General features: G+C 51.4%; 1 protein-coding gene across 10 annotated transcripts in view; it reads left to right on the top strand.

The window, feature by feature from the left end:
* The window catches only part of SCAMP5 (secretory carrier membrane protein 5), a 128,549-nt gene that overhangs the window by 22,407 nt on the left and 86,107 nt on the right, over positions 1-20,035 (top strand). For 4 of the 10 annotated variants that reach the window (XM_082387060.1, XM_082387057.1, XM_082387064.1 and 1 more), the window contains 4 exons: positions 2,328-2,536; positions 15,003-15,098; positions 15,982-16,110; positions 19,747-19,915. In XM_082387060.1, coding sequence (XP_082243186.1) covers positions 2,328-2,536; positions 15,003-15,098; positions 15,982-16,110; positions 19,747-19,915 — 603 coding nt within the window. Of the gene's footprint in view, positions 1-1,326; positions 1,436-2,327; positions 2,537-14,813; positions 14,952-15,002; positions 15,099-15,981; positions 16,111-16,385; positions 16,491-19,746; positions 19,916-20,035 lie in introns of those variants that run through there. The other 6 variants (XM_082387065.1, XM_082387061.1, XM_082387063.1 and 3 more) reach the window with 6 other exon arrangements.

Consider the following 20,035-nt stretch of genomic DNA (forward strand, 5'->3'; position numbering starts at 1 on the left):
TGGAGGAGGTTTTATTTTTATTTTTTTAATTTTTAAATTTTTTTGTTTTTTTTTGTTGTTGCACCACACAGCTTGTGGGATCTTAGTTCCCTGACCAGGGGTTGAACCTGGGCGCTCGGCAGTGAGAGGGCCGAGTCCTAACCACTGGACCACCGGGGAGTTCCCTGGAGGAGGTTTTAAATTCAGCTTCTGGTTTTGCAGGGATCTCCATGTCCTTGCACCAGTTGGCTGGGGTAGGACAGGGTCAAGGTTTGGGATTTGGCAGGCGGGTTTCCCTGGAGAGTCCAGAATATGCCTCTATCACCTACTGTGTGTGCTCACTAGCACACTGATTAGTTCTGGGAAGCTGGCTGTTAGGCCCTCTAGACCTTGTCAGTTGCTAACAGGGCTCTCCAGGCCCTAGTGTAGACTCAGTTCTGCTCTGGGCAAGCATGGCCCTGGCTGAGGCCCTGACGTAGAGTAGAGATTGAGATCGCTGGCAAATGGAACTTTGGGGGAAGTTCTGTTCTAGGGAACTGGCCTGTGCTTAACAATTGTTGAGAAGGGTCTGGGCCCCTCGGAGACCCTTCCAGGTAGGAATGGAATAATAGACCCAAACATGAGCCTCAGCTCATGTGGTTATGTGCCTGAGTCTTGAAGGCAAAAAATGGGCAAAGAGGCCCTAAGGAGCCAAGGGGCCTGTGGAGTGAAGAGGGAGCCCTTATGGGTGTGCAGCCACATAGATAACCGTTGGGTGACTCACTGGACTTCCTCCTCGGGGTCTGCCTTGGTCTCCCTTCCCCTTGTTGATTCTACCCCTTTTGAGTACATCTCCCAGGACCGCCTTGTAGAGAGAGTCCCTTACCTCTGTCTTTCATGCATTGACTCAGAAGGTTTCTGATGGAAGGAGCTTCAGAGATCACCTGGTCCTATCTTTGCATTTTTCAGATGAAGAGACATGTCCAGGGAGGGAATGACCCTGAGCCAAGGTCACATACCAGGTCAGGAGCACAACCATGGACAGGGCCCAGGGCTCCTGATTCATAGGCCAGGCTTCTGTTCTCTGCCCCACTCTGCTTCAGAGGGTACAGTTTATTACTCATTCGGCAGATGTTCAGGACCTACTACAGGCCCGATATCTGTCTGGCAGTTGGTGTTTAGACCGGGTCACACATTCAGGGACCTTGCTGGGGGTGTTGGTGGTCGTGGGAAAGTGGAGAGGGAAAGGTAAGGAAACTGATGTACAGATTGAATCAGTGATCACCAAAAAGGTGCATCCCAGAGAAGGACCCATCTCAAGTGATTTCAGGTGTCACTCCTGTCTTCTCAATTCATCCGCAGATTCCCTAAAGGCAGCGGCTGTCTCTTCCACAATTTCTTTGCCGGTGCTAGATGTAGTTGGTCCTTGGTAATTGTTGCTGATGGAGTATGTTTTGCTGGCCCAGTCTGCCAGAATGTAGGGTTTGATGTGTTCATCAGCCATATTATGAACACTCACTTCTAGCAACGTCTGAGGGCCAGAGGAAGAAACCAAGCAGCTGATCTCATGGGGTGGCCTTTATCCTTTTTATGCTTGTCTCTTCTCGGCCTTGGATTTGTAGGGTGGTGCCTGATCCACAGGGAGAGACAGAGGGGCAAATCTCTCAGCTCCCTGGAGCACCCAAACCCCTTTGTTGCATAGGGTTCTACACCACAAGGCATCCCTGGAACCGACCCTGCCCTGCCACTCTCTTCAGCCAGCCTAGCCCACTGCAGTGGCTCCTTTGTCTGCCCCTCCAGTCTCTTCACCACCAAGACCCCCTCCACACTTCTCACCAGCACCGTCTTTCTAAAATGAAAACGCACCATAGCCCTCACTGCTCTTGACACTTAGTCCTTGACCTGATTTTGCAGCCTTACCTCCTGCCCGCCCCACTGCCACCCGCCCCCCCCACCTCCATCACACTTTAGCCTCACTGCTAAGCTGCTTTCTGTTCCCCAGACCTGCCACCCTCCTTCAGGCCTCTTCACCTCTGCAAGATTGCTCCTTCTTGCAAAGTTATTTCCTTGTTTCTCTGAAAAACTTCCTCGTCCTGCAGGACTCAACCTGAATGTTATTCTTTTGGTCTCTGACTTCCTCAGACAGTAACTCGTAGGCAGCACAGCCTCATGGCACTGGCCACATTACATTGTGACTGACCCACGTGGGGTGAGGGTGTCTGACCTTCTTATCACACTGTATGCTCCCAGAAGCTGGGACTGTTGACCCCTCAGGAACCCTAGCATCTGGCCCAGGGTCTAATACAGGGTGCTCAATACATTTTGGTTGAATGTATGAATGAAGCAGGCGCCCCCTGTTCTGATTTTAGATCCTAAATCCTGGCAGAGCTTTATGGAGCCCAGTTCTGGCAGGCTCCCAGGACTTGAAGCCACCAGACCGCACATGGAACCCAGGGCCACGTGTTCAGTTGCTGCACCCTTGGTGGAGAGACAGTTCCGTGTTCTTGTGGGTGTCACTGGGAGTGTTGCAGCCCTGAAGTTGCCTCTTCTGGTGTCAAGGCTTTTGGACATTCCTGGCGTGAGTATGCTTACTAGACAGCCTCGGGCATTAGAGGGCTGATGCTCTGGGGCCAGCCTGTTTTTGTGCAGTGCACAGGGTTTTCTTTTTCTTAATCATGGTGTTTGTGGAAGTCCTCTGTGTGCATTGGTATGTGGGGGACGCAGGAGACAGAGACCAGTGTGACAGTATAACCAGGAGCTAGATTAGGTAGTAGACAGAGAGTGAGGGGAGACTGCGAAAGGAACGCTATGGTGAATGGAGGTTTTGGGTTCCCAAACATTGGCTTTGAATTCCCTGAAGTCCTAGCATGACAGAAGAGCTGGCTGGAGAAGTGTGGCAAGTTCTCAGCACCCCCTGGCTGCCTTGGGCTCCCTGCCTCTGCTTTCACTCCATCCTGGACATTGCAGCTCTATCCTCCCTCCTTGTTAGACACCATGGGTGTCCTGTCAGTCCAAATGCACTGGAACCTTAGGGGCTCCCCGCTGCCCGCAGCTCTGGTTTCAAACTCTGCTCCTTCCGGTGTTCAGAGATGCCCAGGGGCCACCACAGTGTGTTGGAGGTGGGGGGCTTAGCCCCCTGCCTTTGGTCAGATCACCTCAACTTTGATCAGTTTTGTATGTAGGGGTTCTGGGGCATATTCTTTTGTGGGAAAAGGTCAAGGCTTTAAAAAATGTGAAAGCCAGCAGGTGATAACCCCACTTCTTCGTCTGGTAACCTGGGCCCTTCACTGGTCTGCCACTCTCCAGCTGCCCCACGCTCCACCCTGATGGCCTTTGCTTTGGCCCAGCTCCTTCCAGGCTGTGCCGCCCTGCCTACTTTTCCCTGCCTTTTCAAATTCTCCACAAACACTTCATGCAAAAGCCTTCCTGGCCTGCCTCAGCCCATGTGGTTTTGCTCCCTGCCTTTTAAAACTCATATGATGTATTAAAGAAAAACTAGAAGTAAAGTGGTAAAAACAGGTTTTATTCAGAAAAACTATTGCAATAGGGGAAAATAGATCTCAGTATAGAACTGGGTTTAATTCTGAAAACAACAAGGAAAAGTGGAGATTTGTAGCCAAGGAGCTGTGTGTGTGTGTGTGCGTGTGTGTGTGTGTGTGTGTGTGTGTGTGTGTAAAATTACTAAGAGGAAACATCAGGGGTAAGGGAGATTTTGGCAAAACTGTCCTGACCGGATTCTTGCTGAAGGCAGCCCAGGGTGATCTGGGGGCTGCTGGGGGATGAGGAGCCTGATGAGATATCCAGGCTGATCAGATATCGAGGGTAGGGGATTCTGGCTAAACCAACTTAGCAGGAATCTTGCTCTGGAGGACGAAACCCGAAGACAGGCCTAGTTGAAAAAGTGGCTCAAAGGAGCCTGACTAAAGTTTGGTTAAGAAGAGAATCTTGACCAAGCTGTGGAACCATAGGTTATCTTTGACGCTGCCTGTGTTGTCAGACACTAGTTTTGTGGAGTGTTAAGCCGTTGAGGCCCAGGCTGTGCTTTTTTCCTTGCTTGTATCTGCATAGCACCTAACTCGGTGGCGCAGGCGGGTGTACCCTAAGTGTCCAGCAGGGAGCAGTGCTCACTTGCAGATGACTATGTCGGGAGTCACAGGCAAGGGCGGGAAAGCTGCTTTTTTTTTTTTTTTTTTTTTTTTAACTTTCCACAAACTTATACCCAGAAAGTCACCCCCTCACCCCACCCTGCAGGCAGCCAGGGATGCCAGTCAGGCCAGAAGAGGGAAGGGAGGAGAGTGTTGTGGCTGCTCTGAGGCTGGGCACTGGTGCTTTGGGGCAGTAACGCCTTCGGCCTGCCCCCTGCTCATGTGCCCAGAGCCGTTGGTAGGAGCCGGCCAGCTGGAGCCTTGAGGGCGGGAGGCCTGGAAGCGTTGCTGCAGCAACAGCCTTTGCCACCGCCCTCTGGGGAGGGAGGGAGCCATGCAGTTCCCTTTTCCCATAGCCCCAGAGCAAGTGAATTTCCGGACTTGGGGTAGGTGGGGGCAGGGAGTCCTATCCCAGGAAACAGATGAGCAGCCTCAGAGCAGAGGGAAATGGCAGCCCCACCGCTTCCTGCCATCCCACACAGCCAGCATTTATGCGGGTGTGAGGAAAGGGTTGCCTGAAGCAGGGAGGCTCTCCAGCCTGCCCTAGGCCTTTTAGCCCAGCCTCTGTGGGGGACAGGCCACGTGTGGAATGGGACTTGGCTCTCCGTCTCTGGCTGGAGTTGAAGCTGAAGGTCAGGCAGCCAGAAGGGCGGTGACAAGGAGAGAGGACTCCCTGACTTAGCCTCTAGGAGCCTGCCTTTCTCATTTTAAAATAAAGATGATGGCTGCCACCCATCCCCTTGGGAATGTTTGCAAGGCTGGGGGAGGGGGACACAGATGAAACTGCCATCTTGTGCCCACGACTAGGCGCAGCTCCTGGCACATGGAAGCGCTTAATACTGTTTGTTTCCTGTCCGTCCCCCTCTCCTTCTCCCTTGTTGTCGTGTCCTTTGGGGCAGCCACACGTGGTGTGGGGTGTTGGGGTTGGTGAGACGGCCCATGTGGGAAGAGCCGTGGAGCCACCGTCCATCCGCTTATGTGGAGGGGCCCGCATCCCTCTCATCCTGTGGGTAGACAGCTCTCCAGAGAGCCTGGATTTGCTCAGTGGAGTCCTTGTGAGGTGTTGGTAACCGAAGGGGGATCCCTGCTTGCCTTGTGTTGGCCCCGGGGCGGTGGCCTTTCCCCTGGCTCTTCCCCACACTCCCTGATGGTACTGATCTCCCCAGTGCCCCCCTTCTGGGTCACCCCCAGGAGTAGTCTTTGTCCCTTGGAGCAGTCCTTCTCAGCTCTTTGCCTAAGTCATGGATTCACATGCTTGAGGCTTTGCTGAGCTCCCTTAGGGATCCCTAGATTTTGACTAGCAAACGAGCAGCTAGGATATGGGCGGCGGGGAGCTGGGTGATTCTGCAGACCTGGCTCAGGATTACTCCTGATCCACCAGTGTGTTCAGGCTTCCCAGGAGGACCATTGACCTGGAGCCAGACCAGGGAGACTATGGGGGAGTGATGGGGAGGGGTAGATTTGGTTTTCTGCCTCACTCACCAGCAGTTGGCGAGTGTGGCCACCAGCAAAGAAGCCTTGGAGGCTTTGTGTGAGGTGGGAGGAGTTGGACAGTGGGGGCCAGCCCTCCCTCAAAAGAGGTGTTGCACATAGAGGATTTCTCACGCTGGAACTCTGGGCAAGTCAGGTCTTTTTTATGGCCTCAGTTTTCTTATGCCTGCAATAAAGTGGGGGCCAGGTACCCAAATGATACATCTCCAAGGCCTCTTCTGGCATGAGTGGTAGAAGATTCTAGATGTGAGGACAAAAAGGACTAGGACCAAAGGCAGCCTGAGAGAAGGTCCTGGGGTATAGGAGCTGTGGCTGCTTTGCAGTTCTATGATTGTCATGTAATTGAGTGGCACTTACGTCTGAGCAGTTAGCTTAGTCAGTTTCTGCCCTTTGGTTGGTACCCTCCTCACTATGGAAGAGAAAACAGAACACCTCTCTAGCTTTTGCCTGGTAGGTGTCAGCAGGGCTGAGAGCCAGAAGAGGATTTCTAAAAGTGGAAAAAATCTCCCACCCAGGGAGTTGGCAGGCCTTGGCCTTAGAGAAGGCTGTTTCCAGTATGCCTGTCAGGACATTCAGGACTGTTAAGGGTGCAGGAAGAGGGCCCTGCTCGTATGCAGAATGAAGTAAATTCTGCTTTTCCGGAGGACTGTTGTGGCAATATCTAGAGAAAGCAAAAATGGTCACAGCCCTTGATTCACCCATAGGATTGAACCCTATAGGGCAGGAGTCCCCAACTCCCGGGCCACGGACCGATACTGGTCTGCGGCCTGTTAGGAACCGGGCCGCACAGCAAGAGGTGAGTGGCGGGCGACCGAGCGAATCTTCATCTGCCTGCCTCTCGCCATCGCTCGAATTACTGCCTGAGCCATTCTCCCCGCCCCCCCACCCCCACCCTGACCAGTAGAAAAATTGTCTTCCATGAAACCAGTCCCTGGTGCCAAAAAAGGTTGGGGACCGCTGCTATAGGGTACAAAAGTTCACCAGATGTACAAGCATGTTCATTTTAGCACTGTTTATAATTTTAAAAGAAAACTGAAACAAACAAAATATCCAACAATAGAGCTGTGGTGCAGTTGTGGTTCAGCCTCTTCATGGATTCCGAGGTAGCAGTTCAGAAGAATGGGTGGATCTTGTGTGCTGATATGGGACAGTCTTCAAGATATAAGTGAAATGAACAAGGTGCTGAAGTTAGTAAAGTGTGGCCCACAGGCCAAATTCTTGTTGTCTGTTTTTGTATGGCCTGTGAACCATACATATGTAAACTATTTACATTTTTAAATGGTTGAAAAAAATCAAAAGAAGATTATTTTGTGACATATAAAATTATATAAAATTCAGGTTTCAGTGTCTGTAACATTTTATTGGAACACATCCACACCCATTCGTTTAAGTATTGCCTATGGCTACAGTCTTGCTACTACAGAGTATAGTAGTGTGACAAAGCCTAAAATAGTATCTGGCCCTTTATAGAAAAGGTTTGCCAACTGCTGGCATATAGTATGATTCCTTTTGTGTGCTCACATATCAAAGTTACTGCCTGTGATCTTCCCCCTGGAGGTGGTTACCCTTGTGGAGACATGGGGGCAGGAAGGGAGACTTGCATTTTGTGTCATTCTGTTCAATTTTGATTTTCTAACCTCTCTGTGTACTTATTTTTTTTTATTTTTTAATTTTATTTTTAAATAAATTTATTAATTTATTTTTGGCTGCGTTGGGTCTTCGTTGCTGTGCACGGGCTTTCTCTAGTTGTGGCGAGCGAGGGCTACTCTTCATTGCGGTGCGCGGGCTTCTCACTGCGATGGCTTCTCTTGTTGTGGAGCACGGGCTCTAGGCGCATGGGCTTCAGTAGTTGTGGCACACGGGCCTAGTTGCTCTGTGGCATGTGGGATCTTCCCGGACCAGGGATCGAACCCATGTCCCCTTCACTGGCAGGTGGATTCTTAACCACTGCGCCACCAGGGAAGTCCCCTTATCTTATTTTATTTTATTTTATTTTTTAAAGTCAGTGGGGCTTTTAGTGGGGATATCATGGAATGTGGAATGTTCTTTGTAATTTTATGCCTTTTTTTTTTTTTTTTTTTTAATAATGCTCACTGAGGAAAGGAGAGCAGGAGAAACATGGCCTGGTTTGAGGTTTTCCTTTCTTTCCAGGCAGGGGCCACCTGCCTGCTCTGTGGTCCTGCTGTGGAAACTAGTCTACTCAGCAGTAGCACTCTGAGGCATTTTTCTGGACCTGCGCTGGCTTGGCTAGCCCCATCCTTCCCTGGCCTGCTCTCCCAGGGAGTGACCTCTGCAGGCCACTGGTTGGAGGCAGCCAGCCCTGGGCCGAGGGCTCTTGCACCCCGGGTCCTTCCCTGCTACTCCAGAATAGCGTCCCTATGGAGAGCCTCTGCAGTCTGCTTCTTTAGTTTCATTCTTCAGAAATTTCTCTAGTTGGGGAGGGATTGGCAGCTATGCCCTACTTGAATGGCAGGATGGGCCATGCGGCTAGAATACCAGCTCCCCCAGGAGGCGGGTTTGGTGGCAGAGCCTGGTGGGAAAGGACAAGGGTCACAAGAGGGCTGGGAGGTGCAGTGAGCTGGAGGGGTCCCTGGAGGCCCTGTGGTCCAGATGGCTCATGGCTCCGGAGGAGAAACCAGGCCAGAGAGGAAGAATTCGCCAGAGATTCCTCCAGCCAGTGGGCTGGCAGAACTGGGGCTCAAGGCCGGTTTCCTGACTACCATCAGCAAGTGGACTTGAGCTCAGATTATAGGCATTCTCTACTCCACCTAAACACGGCCATGAGGCTGAGAATCCCCAGGCAGTTGTGGACTCCTGCCTGGTTTGTCTTGCTTTATAGTCAGGGGTCATATATACCCCACCCACTTGTTAGACAGACACACTGAGCTCTTACCAGCTCTGGCTCCCATGTGTGTAGTAGGCTCAGTAAATGTTTGTCACGTGGAGACATCATTGTGAACCATTGGGACACCCACTCAGCCAACCGGAACTCCCTCGGGGATTTAATGAGGCCACCTCCTCCACAGCTTCCCCTCCCCCCAAACCCCATGTGCTGACGGCACCCAGAGTCCTCTTTTCTAGAGTATGCCCGCCACCCCCATGCTCAGGGTCATGCCAGCTTCTTGGCTGGCCCCCAGGCCCCGGGCACTACCACTGTCAACACTGGGAGGCCCAATGTCAGGGTCTTCTGCTGTGTGTATCAGCCCAGAGGACTAAACCACTAAAACTCTGGGTTCCTTGCCTTGTGCCAGGTTAAGTCATAGCTGTGTTTCCTCTTTAGAGTCCTCATCAGTCTCCTGTGGGGCCACCATCACATGCCCTACTAGAAACACCTGCTCTTTTTTAGCCACTGAGCTGGGGGTTCCAGCTGGGGCTCTTCTTTACTTGTATATGCCAGAGCTGTGCTATCTAACACGGTAGCCACTAGCCACATTCAAATTTAAATTTAAATTATTAAAATTAAATAAAGCCAAAAGTTCAGTTCCTTTGTCACACCAACCACACCTCAAGTGCTCAATAGCAACATGTGGCTAGAGGCTGCCATACTGGACAGCACAGGTGTCACATGTTTCCTTCACTGCAGAGAGTTCTATTGGATGATTCTGTAGAGTAGTGGTTCTCAACTGGGGCAGTTTTGCCTCCTAGGGAACACTGGACAATGTCATTTTGGTTGTCATACTTGAGGAGAGGGCGCTACTGGCTCATGGTTGTAATGGATAGAGGCCAGAGATGAGGTTGGAGGTGGACATTCAAGCCATGGGATTTATCTTATCCTGTGGCTGTGAAAGTGCTTCTCCACAGATCCCTTTGATATCTGCCCCAGAAGCAGCCTGGGCCAGACCAGGGGCCTAAAAGTAAAAATGGAAGTATTGCCCCAAATTCTGTTTTCCATTTCCCCTCCCTGACTCCCCAGGAGCCCCAGATGGGATTGCTGATGTATTTTCAACAGAGAAAGGAACACCAGACTTGCCAACTGGTTTCAGGAAGGAACCTCTATAAATGCTAAGCAAAATGCAGGCAGCTTATGTAATAGGGTCTGGCCAAGCCTTGGTCACATCACACAGAAGTTCAGGTTAAAAATATTAAGACATAAAAACTGTTGGCAGGGGTCTCGCCAGGGGGCCAAGCACAGAGCTGCCTTTCAGGAACTCTGATGTGTGTGAGAGATTGTTTTAATGTCCAGCCCCGCTTCTACGATGACCCAGGAGGGTGTAAGAGAAAGCCAAGGAGGGTTCCTGTCCTCAGGAGTTTTCTGCTCTGCCAAGACTCCTTAGCATTTGCTGAGGGAAAGGTCAGGGTGAATGAGTGACTAGTCCAAGTTATTTAGTATCTCAGAAGGTAACACAACATGCCTTCTTTTTTTTAATGTGTGCCAACCCAGGGCCTAGCTCTTGGCTCCCAGGACCTTTTTACAGAGTGAATAAAAATGAAAGAACAAAGCCCACAGAGCTGAAGAATCAGATCAAGTGACATACCTCTAAAACCAGAAAAACTAGCCTGGGCCTGCCAGACAACACTGGGGTCAGGGTCACTGCCAAGGAGAGGTGGCTGCTTGATAGGGGTCAAGGGAGGGACATTGGGAAGGATGGGCTTATTACATACTCTTCACATTACTCTTTAGGAAAGACATTGACACCAAGAAGCTCCCTAACAATGACAGTGTAACCTGGGAGGGTAACCAGAGAGGGATAGATTGAGAGACTAGGGGAAGAGCTTAAAGGGAAGATCTCAAGCTGCAGCTATGGACCAGGGTGGGAGGCCTACTTGGACCCCTGGTTGGAACTCCCCAGGAACCAGGGGGAGACTATGAGGGAGATGTAGAGGGAAGAAAAGGGTAGAGCTGAGAGAGAGGAGGGAGCCCCTGAACAGGGCCATCACCAAACTGGGAATGTTTCTGAAGGCTGGTCCTAGGCACAATCCTCACTTTGAGAACTGGCAGGCCGTTTGGGAGTTGGGGAGAGCAGGGGAACTCGATCTTCAGGAAGCAGCTTTCCAAATTTCAGAATAGAGAGAGGATGAACTGGGGTGATCTTAAGTGGCAAATTGTTCAGGATGGTCAGGAAGCTCTTAGAAATGAAAGAAAGTAGTCCTCTTAAGGAAAAGAAGGCAGTGACCAGAAACTGATATGACAACCTGGGAAGCCGTCTGTTGAAGGAGACTGGAAAGCAGTTAAATGGAAAGGAGGACATATAACCAAAGATAAAGGTAGAATATGGTCCAGAGATCACCAGAGTGAGCTGAAGCTTGCAGTGAAACTCAGAATGACCAAGAGGGCTGTTACATATATTTAGAAAAAGAGCAATGGAACAATGCCTGGTCCTGGAGGCCAATGGTATAACATTAGTGGGGGGACAGAAAGAAATGGCAGGGACTCTTGAGTCCACTTTGCTTCCATTTTTTTCTTTTGAGTTCAAAAAAGGACAAATGGTGGTAGAAGAGACTTGAACCCAAGTTGGGTGATTCATCTCCTGAACTTGGCAAGTTCTGTCCTGAGGTGCTGAGGTTGCGGTTGGTGACCTACAGGATGTGTGGGAAACAGCAGAGGGGCTAGAGGCTGGAGATGACTAATGTCCACTTATCAAAAAGGCGGAAGAGGTAGGCTCCACAAATTAGCGAAAGCTTGTGAGCCCTTAGAAAAGCACTTAGAAAATGGTTGTTACTGGGGTTTGATTGGGCTCACTGGGGACAAGCCATATCAATTTTATTTTATTTTATTTTGGATATTGGACAAAGTATTTTTGGATTTGGTGAGGCCTTTGATGGAATCTTAGGACATCCCCCTGGACCACCTGGTAATGTTATCAGCATGTTTATAATCAGGGAAAGATCCTACTTGGAAAGGGTTCATTCTTGATTCTTTCCCATCCCAGCCCCCCAACCTGTGGACCTTGGCGAAGGGCTCTGCTCTTGACCTTGTTCTTTTCATCATTTGGATTTGTGTCTTGGGGCTACTGATGGTGATACTGGCTGAGAACAGGCCAGGAGGAACAGGATTGAGATTTTTGGAGCTCTTTACATAGACTGAGCAAACACTGGGCCAACTCTGGAAAGGTGGAATTCACCAGGGAAATGTGAGGGACTGCATTTGGGAAAGTAACAATGCAAGTACAGTTTGGGGCTTGTGGTTTAGTAGCAACATGGGTGAAAAGAACTTGTGAGGTTTTGCTGATTGCAAACCCCATATACTTCAGTAGGAGGATGTGGCTTCCAGGAGAGCTGATGTGGGCTCAGGCTCCATTGACTTACACTCAGTGGGTGCCAGGGACGTGAGACTTCAGGTTCCCTGAGCCTAAAAGGTTGCCACCTTCTCAGAGCTCTACAGGCAGAAGAGATGGCTCCTACCTCTGAGTTCTTCAGTTTGGGGAAATTTCATTTTATTTCTTTTGTAATTTTCACCCCTCTATTTTTCTGTTCTCCCTTTCAGGAACTCATTATTAGTCAGATTTTGGACCTCTTGAGTTGGTCTTCTGATCTCATCTTTTTTTTTTTTTTTTTTAATTTACTTATTTGTACTTTTGGCTGCCTTAGGTCTTTGTTGCTGCACGCGGGCTTTCTCTAGTTGCGGTGAGCGGGGGCTACTCTTCGTTGAGGTTCGCAGGCTTCTTATTGGGTGGCTTCTCTTGTTGCAGAGCACGGGCATTAGGCGCATGGGCTTCAGTAGTTGTGGTACTTGGGCTCAGTAGTTGTGGCTCGCGGGCTCTAGAGCGCAGGCTCCGTAGTTGTGGCGCACGGGCTTAGTTGCTCCGTGGCATGTGGGATCTTCCCGGACCAGGGCTTGAACCCGTGTCCCCTGCACTGGCAGGTGGATTCTTAACCACTGCACCACCAGGGAAGTCCTTTTTTTTTTTTCTTTTGGGCTGTGCCATGCGGCATGTGGGATCTTAGTTCCCCAACCAGGGATCAAACCCTCGCCCCCTTCAGTGGAAGCGTGGAGTCTTAACCACTGGACCACCTCATCTTTTTTTAATAGTATTATCCATCTCTTTATCTTTCTCTTCTACTTTTTGGAAAATTTCTTCTAAACTTATACTGAATTTTTTATTTGACTATTTGTAATTTTAATTTCCAAGAGTTCTTTTTTGTTCCCTGAATGTTCATTAAAAAAAAAAATCTGATCCTGTCTGATCTAATCTGATCTGTTAATGCTTCCTTCCACTTCCATATCTTATGTGTTGACATATCTTAACTGCTGGGTTTTTGTTTATGTTTTTGTCCTCTTCTCTTTGTTCTGGTGATTCATACCTTTAAAAAAATCCCTTTACTTTTATTTCAGTGGGCTTCTGAGAGGGAGTAGAGTTTAATCCACTTTATTTAACTGAAAGTTTATTCTTTTATTTAAGCTTTATATATCTTTTTGTCTTAAATGTGTCTTTTCAGACATGTTTTGATGTGATTGATGGATTTTAAAACATCCAGTATGAGAGTCTGAATTTTGATCAGGGAGTTTAGCCAATTATATAATTACTATAATTGCTATTCTATTAGGACTTACTTCTTCCATCTTATTTAATGCTTTCCACTTATCATGTGTTCTCTCTGCTTTTTTTTTTTTTTTTTTCCTTTCCCTATCCTTTTTTGTGTAGATTGAATTTTCTTCTGCTTGTTCGAAAGTTATATATTATTCTTCTTGTGGTTACTTCTAACTTACTATGCCCCACACCTTACGTCATCACTGTCTTGTGTCTTAAGAGTCTCAGCACCATCCTGCCTTTCCCTGCTCTCCCTACCTGTGCTGGTCCTGTGACGTCTTCAGGGCTGGGTTCCGTGGAGGGACAGCAGCCCTGTTCATTTGCCATCTTGTTCAGAACTGGACCAGGCTCGTTCAGGGCTATCCTAGAAGGGACTCCCCTGCTCAGCAGGAGTTTGGTTTAAACGACCATTAAAAAGGTCCCTCAGGTTTTGTGCAAGTTTGGGGGATGGTAGGTTCCAAGGGGGAGTGAACGGGAGAATGGACAAATCTGAGAGCTCTTTAGCAGAGCTGGGAGCACCAGACCTTCTGAAGTTCTTCTGCAGTCTGCCTCTCTGAGATTTCTACTCCCTGGTTCCAGCTTTACTCCTAGGTACTGTGCAGAACAGTGTCTGACAACCCACAAAAGGCAGGAAACAAATGAGGAGAGGGAGCCTTGGTGAGATGATAGGGAGGGGCAGGGACTAGGTTGAAATGGCATGGACACGGCGCATCCAAAGAGGCAGCCCCACCAAGTCCCACCAAGTCATTATCAAGCAGGAATGTGGGCCCGGCAGTGCCAGAGCACTCAGTTTTTTAAAAGGAGCCAGGAAGTTGGATTTTCTATGTGAAATCTCCCAATTTGTATATTTTGGCTTAAAAATGTTTATAACCCGGGGCTTGCCTGGTGGTCCAGTGGCTAAGACTCCGTGCTTCCACTGCAGGCTGCGCAGGTTCAATCCCTGATCGGGGAACTAAGGTACCACATGTTGCGTGGCACAGCAAAAAATTTTAAAAAAGTTTGTAACCCCATGCAGGCCAAATAGCACATCTAGCCCAGACACTGCCACCCATGACCCTTGCTCTGGGTAGTTGATGATTCTGTCCTTGTCACCCTTGACTTTTTTCCCTCCTGGATAAATGTCCCCCAAAGATGTGATTTCCTACACCCCTCCCCTCCCAGCCACCTCTTCTGGGCCCCTTTAATCTGCATGCTTGTCAGTCTGACATCTCGTTTTACAAACGATGGGAACTGGTCTAGTGCTGTTCACCCTATCATGTGCTATTTCTGTTCTGTTAAGCACCTTAACCATCCCTCTTGTTTGCGTTATTAATTTATCTGCTAAATGAGTAGTGTGAAGGTAAATATCACTCTTGCCCCATGAGTGTAGGGCACACAGGTTTGCTTTTCCTGGAGCCTGTCTGCAGCCAGAGCCCATGAAGCCTTGTTCCTAGAAGTACGGCAAGGGACTCTGCCTGCTTTCTCGCTGGGCCATGGCTGCAGACACCACATGCAGGACCCCAGCTCCCCAGTGCCTTGCCTGCAGAGGGCAGATCTGCGGTGTGGCCCAGAGCTCAGGACCTGTGAGCCTCCTTGGGGTGGCCCCTCCTGCCTGCCATGGCCTGCGTGTCCCTCTTGCCCTAATTTCCCTTCCTGTCTGTCTCTGCCTGAGCGGCAGGAGCCTGCAGCTTTATATACGCTGGGCAGTTGGTGACTCATTCCTCGGCAGCCCCTCAGATAGGGAAGTGAAACGGCTGCACCTGGTGAGGCCTGACCTTCGGGTGACAGCGGAAGTAGCTATGCAAACATGGGGCTCGCTGCCTCTGAGGGAGAAGTCCTCTCCACAGCCAGGCTGTGAGGAAAGCTCTTGCTGGCCTGGCCCTGTGTGGCCTCCAGGCCGGTGGCTCTGGTAAGTTTCTCGTTCCTTCTCCACCCCCACTCCACTTTTTCTTGGTGACAGCTGGAAGTAGCAGTGGTCACAACTGAGAGAGCCAAGCATTTCTACAGTCCCCAGGATGTTCCTGTCACCCTCTACAGCGACGCTGATGAATGGGAGGTCAGTGCTGGGGGCCCCAGGGCTGAGTTCCATCGTGTTTGTACCAATAGGACAGGACCGTCCTCCCTGCAGCCTATGGTTCTGGTGGCCGGAGCAGACAGGCCAGGCTCAAGTCAGCGGTCAGGGCTCCCTGGGCAGAGGCGATGAGGAAAACATCTGTCTAGCTCTGGCCTGAAGGAGGCCCGCAGTCTCCTCCCACCTCAGGCAGACCTCAGCTTTGGCCCTGTGCCTGAGGTTGAGTGTCCTTGTACTTATCTGGGCTGATGAAACCACAGAGGAGCTCTGTTCCCACCGCCCTTGTCCACGCGGCTCCCAGCGTCGGGGCTGTGGAGAGCGCCTCACTTCCCACGGCTGCCGGGCTCTGCTTTTGCTCTCCTGCAGAGGGGCGGGCACTGGCCAATTCACTAGACATCGAGTGTGGGCCTCACAGGGGTGCCCTGCCAGGCATTTTTAAACATTCTCAGCCTAGAACATTTCTGGCTGGCCCGTCTTCCCCACCCCGCCCCCTCCATTTCTCACCGCCCAGAGCCTTTCCACTGGCTTGGACAACCCAAGCATCCGCCTCAAGCAGACAGGCCAGGAGTTCCCTGCCAGATGTCAGTTCTCTTGAAAACCAAACCATAAAGGGAATAGCTCAGAGAGACAAGGGGCGTTTGTTTCCTCAGGCCTGGTTTCTCTCAGGCTGTTGGCTCCACAGCCAATGTTCACCAGCTTAGCTGCAAGAGGGGTGACAGTGAACTTGGGCGGGGGTCGCTCAGGTGGTCTCCCTTGGGTTCCTGACTTAGTATACCTGGTCTGTGTTGGCCCTCACCCCACCTGCCGCTCCTCCCTCCACACTGAGAGAATGGCCGGCCCGGTGACCCCACTTCCTTCCCTCTGCCAGATGTGGAAGTGCCGATCCGACCCAGTTCTCCACATTGACCTGCGGAGGTGGGCAGACCTCATGCTGGTAGCTCCTCTCGATGCCAACACGCTGGGAAAGGTGGCCAGTGGCATCTGTGACAACTTGCTTGTGAGTGACTCACTGGGCCCTCCTCCCTCCCTGGGCCTCACTCCCAGTTTGCTGAGCTGCAGACTGCTTCTGTTCTCACCTTGGAATCCCTTTATGGTGGGCCTGTTCGCTCGGAACACAGTCCCCTGGACAACCCTCCACCTGGCCTCACCTGTGCTCCAGCAAGTGGGTAGAAGGCCTGGTCCTGATGGGTTGACTCGACTTGCGGGTGCCCTCTGAGGGTGTCCACCTCTCACCTGCCCCTCGATGCTCAGCTTCTCTTTCTTTGTCCGTAGTTCATGGGCTGCCCTCAACATGCTCTTCTGCTGGTCTCCCTGCCCAGCCCCGTTGCCTGCCCACCTTAGCTCTGCCTTCCCACCAGGACCTGGATATCCACATGGGTAATCGGATAAGAGCGTTTACTTCCGCATGGATCTCTCAGGCACACTTATCTCTCCTGTAGCTTTAGCCACAAAGCTGAGATGTGGTTTTCCTGTATATTATGGAAAGCTTAAAGGGGAAGAAAGGAGAAAAGACGAGAGGCCCAAGGTGGAGGAGAGGAAGAGAAGTCCAGCTGTACCGAGTGGGGATTGTCTTAGGCCTGAGGGACCTCCAGGGAGCTGTTGTCCTTAAAGAGCCTTTGTTTACATGATCATCCTGGGAAGACTGGGTGTGATCGCCCTCCCTCTCCCTTATCATCCCTCTTCCCTCATCCACTGAGCTTTAACTTGCCATGTGTCAGGCCCCGTGTGGAGGGACACACAGGACACAGGGAGCTGACAGTCTGGAAGGAGAGGGTTTTTGGAGTATGCTCTGGTGTGTGGTACAGTCAGTCCTTTGACAATGGAGTCACCGCCTTGCACAGTACTGGGCATGTAGTAGGCATTCAGTAAATGCTTATTGTATGTATGAGGCAATCAGTAATTTTACTTTGGCTAACAGCCAAAGTAAATGAAGTGACTAACGAAGCTGGGTCAAGGTTTTAGGGGTTGGATAGGAGGTTAGTCTCCTCGTATGCTTGTGGATTGGTGCTTAAGGAACTTCTCGAAGAAGCTGCTAGTGATTTAAGCATCATTTGAAATAGAGCACAGGTGATCAGAAGAAGAGCAACACACAGATTGTGTGGCAGGAGCAGGGGTGGGGGAGTGCAGAGGAGGGCAGGCCTAGGAGCAGTGTTATCAAGAAGGCTTCCCGGTGGGGCTAGTGCCTGGCTGACAGGACGGCGGAGCAGGTCAGGCTCCTGGCCACTTTCATCTAAGTGCGTCAGCGTTGTGTGTAACCAGCACCATCTCACCAAATCTCCAGGCTTCCCACTGGTCGGTCAGTAGCCAGCTGATGTGACAAAGCACGCCGACCTCTAGGAGCTAAGGCCCGGCCTGGGCCACTTCTCTGAGGGCTCCTTCCTTACTCCTGAAAGCTCTGCTTCCCTCTTTTCTTCAAAGCTGCCACTACTCCCTGAAATCTTTGGGGTTCCCTCCTACGGAGTTGGCTGAGCAGTAGAATATGTTCCCAGGACCAGCCCTGAGGCCCTTTGCCTCAAAGCTTTCCCTTGAAGGTACAAGTATTTCAACGAACTGCAAATCTTACACTGCTGTCATCATGGTCTGTGGCTCTGTGCTCTCTCAAAAGATGTTTTTTCCTTATATTCCCCAAAAGAAGCTTGCCCTGCTTCCCCCCTCCTTCAGATCGTCTCCCTTTCCAGTGTCCAGAACTTGGGGTGCCATTAGAGCAGTGTGCTAGGTATGAATCTGTGTTCCCAGTCTCAGGGCCCTTGGCCTGGGTGATGTGCATCTCTGTCTGCCCCCTGGCCCACTCAGGCTCTAGCCCTTCTTTGTGCTAAATAACCAAGCAGATCCAGAAAGAGGAGGTGACTTCCCTGGGTCACCAGTATAGCTGGCAGCTGGTCTCCTGACTCGGATCCAGGCCTTCTCTCCACCCAAACGGATTCCCAGGGGCAGAACCTGAGGTGCTACACACAACATTGGCCAAACAGAAGTGACTGTGGGAACTGATGCCTCCTTTCAGCCCTCCTGCTGCTGGAAGGTTTGGAGGAGCTGTGGTTTGTCCAGGAAGTGCTGAGTTTTGAGATGAGGTGGGAAAAGCTAGAGAGGTGTGGGGCATGGAGGTGTTGAGTTTCTGCTCTGGTTGGTGTGCCTTCCTTTGAGGTCATTGAGAACCCCAGCCCTGCCAACACCCACCCCACATGCAGTCAAGGGGCTCTTCTAGGTATGCTCATGGCTTCTGCAAAAGCAGCAGGTGGCACAGGGCCAAGAGGAAGTGTGGACTGAAACTGTCCACACATAGCCAGGTTGCCTCATTGCGAGGATTTGGTGGGAAACAAACGCTGTGTCTGGGATGACGCAAGCCCCCAGATCCTGAGGCTGTGTGCTGACCCACTTCCTTCCTGTCCCCAGGAGAGGGCAGGGGCACTGAGGAGGGCAGGCATTTTCCCTGGCCTGTTCGTGGCATTGTTCTCTGGACTCCCCCTCTTTTTGCAGACAGGCTCCACTTCAGGGAAGGGGTGTGCCAGCCGCTGGCTCCCTGAGGGGCCCACAGCCCAGGCGGAGGCGCCTGAAGCAGTCAGAGCCCAGGGGAACACACTCCTGCGGGCCCCAGAGCTTATTTCTCCCCGAGGCAGCCCCTGGCCCAGGGAGCCTATGCCTGTAATAACAGGAGCTACTATTTCTGGAGCCTGTACTTTGTGCCAGGCCTTGTGCAAAGAGCTTTATAAGTATTCTCACCCTCTGCCCTCACGACCACCCAGTGAGAGGGCTTTTGCAGAGAGGAAGCTGATACTCCCGGCATGAAAGAACTTGTTCAAGTTCTCATGGCTAGTAACAGCAGATAGCACAGCAAGATTTGAACCCAGGTCCATGTGATTGCAAAGCTCACAGCGCTAAAGACTCTGTGAGCTGGTCTGTCCTTTTCATAGCTGCTCTGGTATGTGACTTGGTGGGATGGCCTGGACATCGGGAGGTAGTGAGGTTGCACGATGCAGTGGAGGATGGCATGGGCGGTGTGCAAAGCCTTGCCCTGGATCATCGTCTGGTGTGTCCTTGGGTAATGGCTCACCTCTGGGAAGTACAGCTTCCCCTCCGTGAAATGGGACAGCAACTTCTTTATAGGGTCGCAGTGAGGGTTCATGAGACAACACGTGGGAGAGGGTTTTGTCATGTGGAAGATGTTGTTTTCATGGCCAAGATTTAGTTGGCCTCAAGCAGAGCTGGTGTCAGGATCGCTGAGCCCCCCTGCTGGGCAGTCTGGCCCTTAGCTTTGTGGGAACCGCAGGCCTGCCCCCTGCTTCCCAGGGTTGCTTCAGTCTGTGAGGTGTGGCTGACTGTGAGGAAGACAGAGGCTTGGGCAGAGGGAGCCCTTTCTGCACAGAAAGGGAGGTCTGCTTGGAGGTGGCTAGGCCATTGCTAGCGTTGGTAGAGCACCTCCTGTGTGTAGGGCCCTGTGACAGAGCCTCTGGGGAGGTGAGAGGGACCAGGAGACACAGCCCCACCCCCAAAGTATATGAGACAGCTCCCTTCAGGCAGTGGCTCCCAGTCATCCCAAGTCCTCAGCTGGCTGTGGCCCAGAAGCGGTGGGTAGGATTTGGGAAGGCCGGGGAGGGCTGGCAGGCAGAGCAGCAGGCACCCCCCACCTTTTTCACAGACTTGTGTCATCCGGGCCTGGGACCGCAGCAAGCCCCTGCTCTTCTGCCCGGCGATGAACACCGCCATGTGGGAGCACCCCGTCACCGAGCAGCAGGTGGGCCAGCTCAAGGCCTTCGGCTATGTCGAGATCCCCTGTGTGGTCAAGAAGCTGGTCTGTGGAGACCAAGGTGGGTGTCTGGCCAGGCTCGCAGCTCATTCCCACAGCCTGGGGCCGTGGCAGGGCTCAGCTTCAGATCCTAGCCTGTTGTGACCTCCAGCTCAGCTTTCTCATCTGGGAAACGGAAATG

The sequence above is a fragment of the Balaenoptera borealis genome (assembly GCF_965194805.1).
Source record: "Balaenoptera borealis genome assembly, chromosome: 3".
Classification (NCBI taxonomy): Eukaryota; Metazoa; Chordata; class Mammalia; order Artiodactyla; family Balaenopteridae; genus Balaenoptera; species Balaenoptera borealis.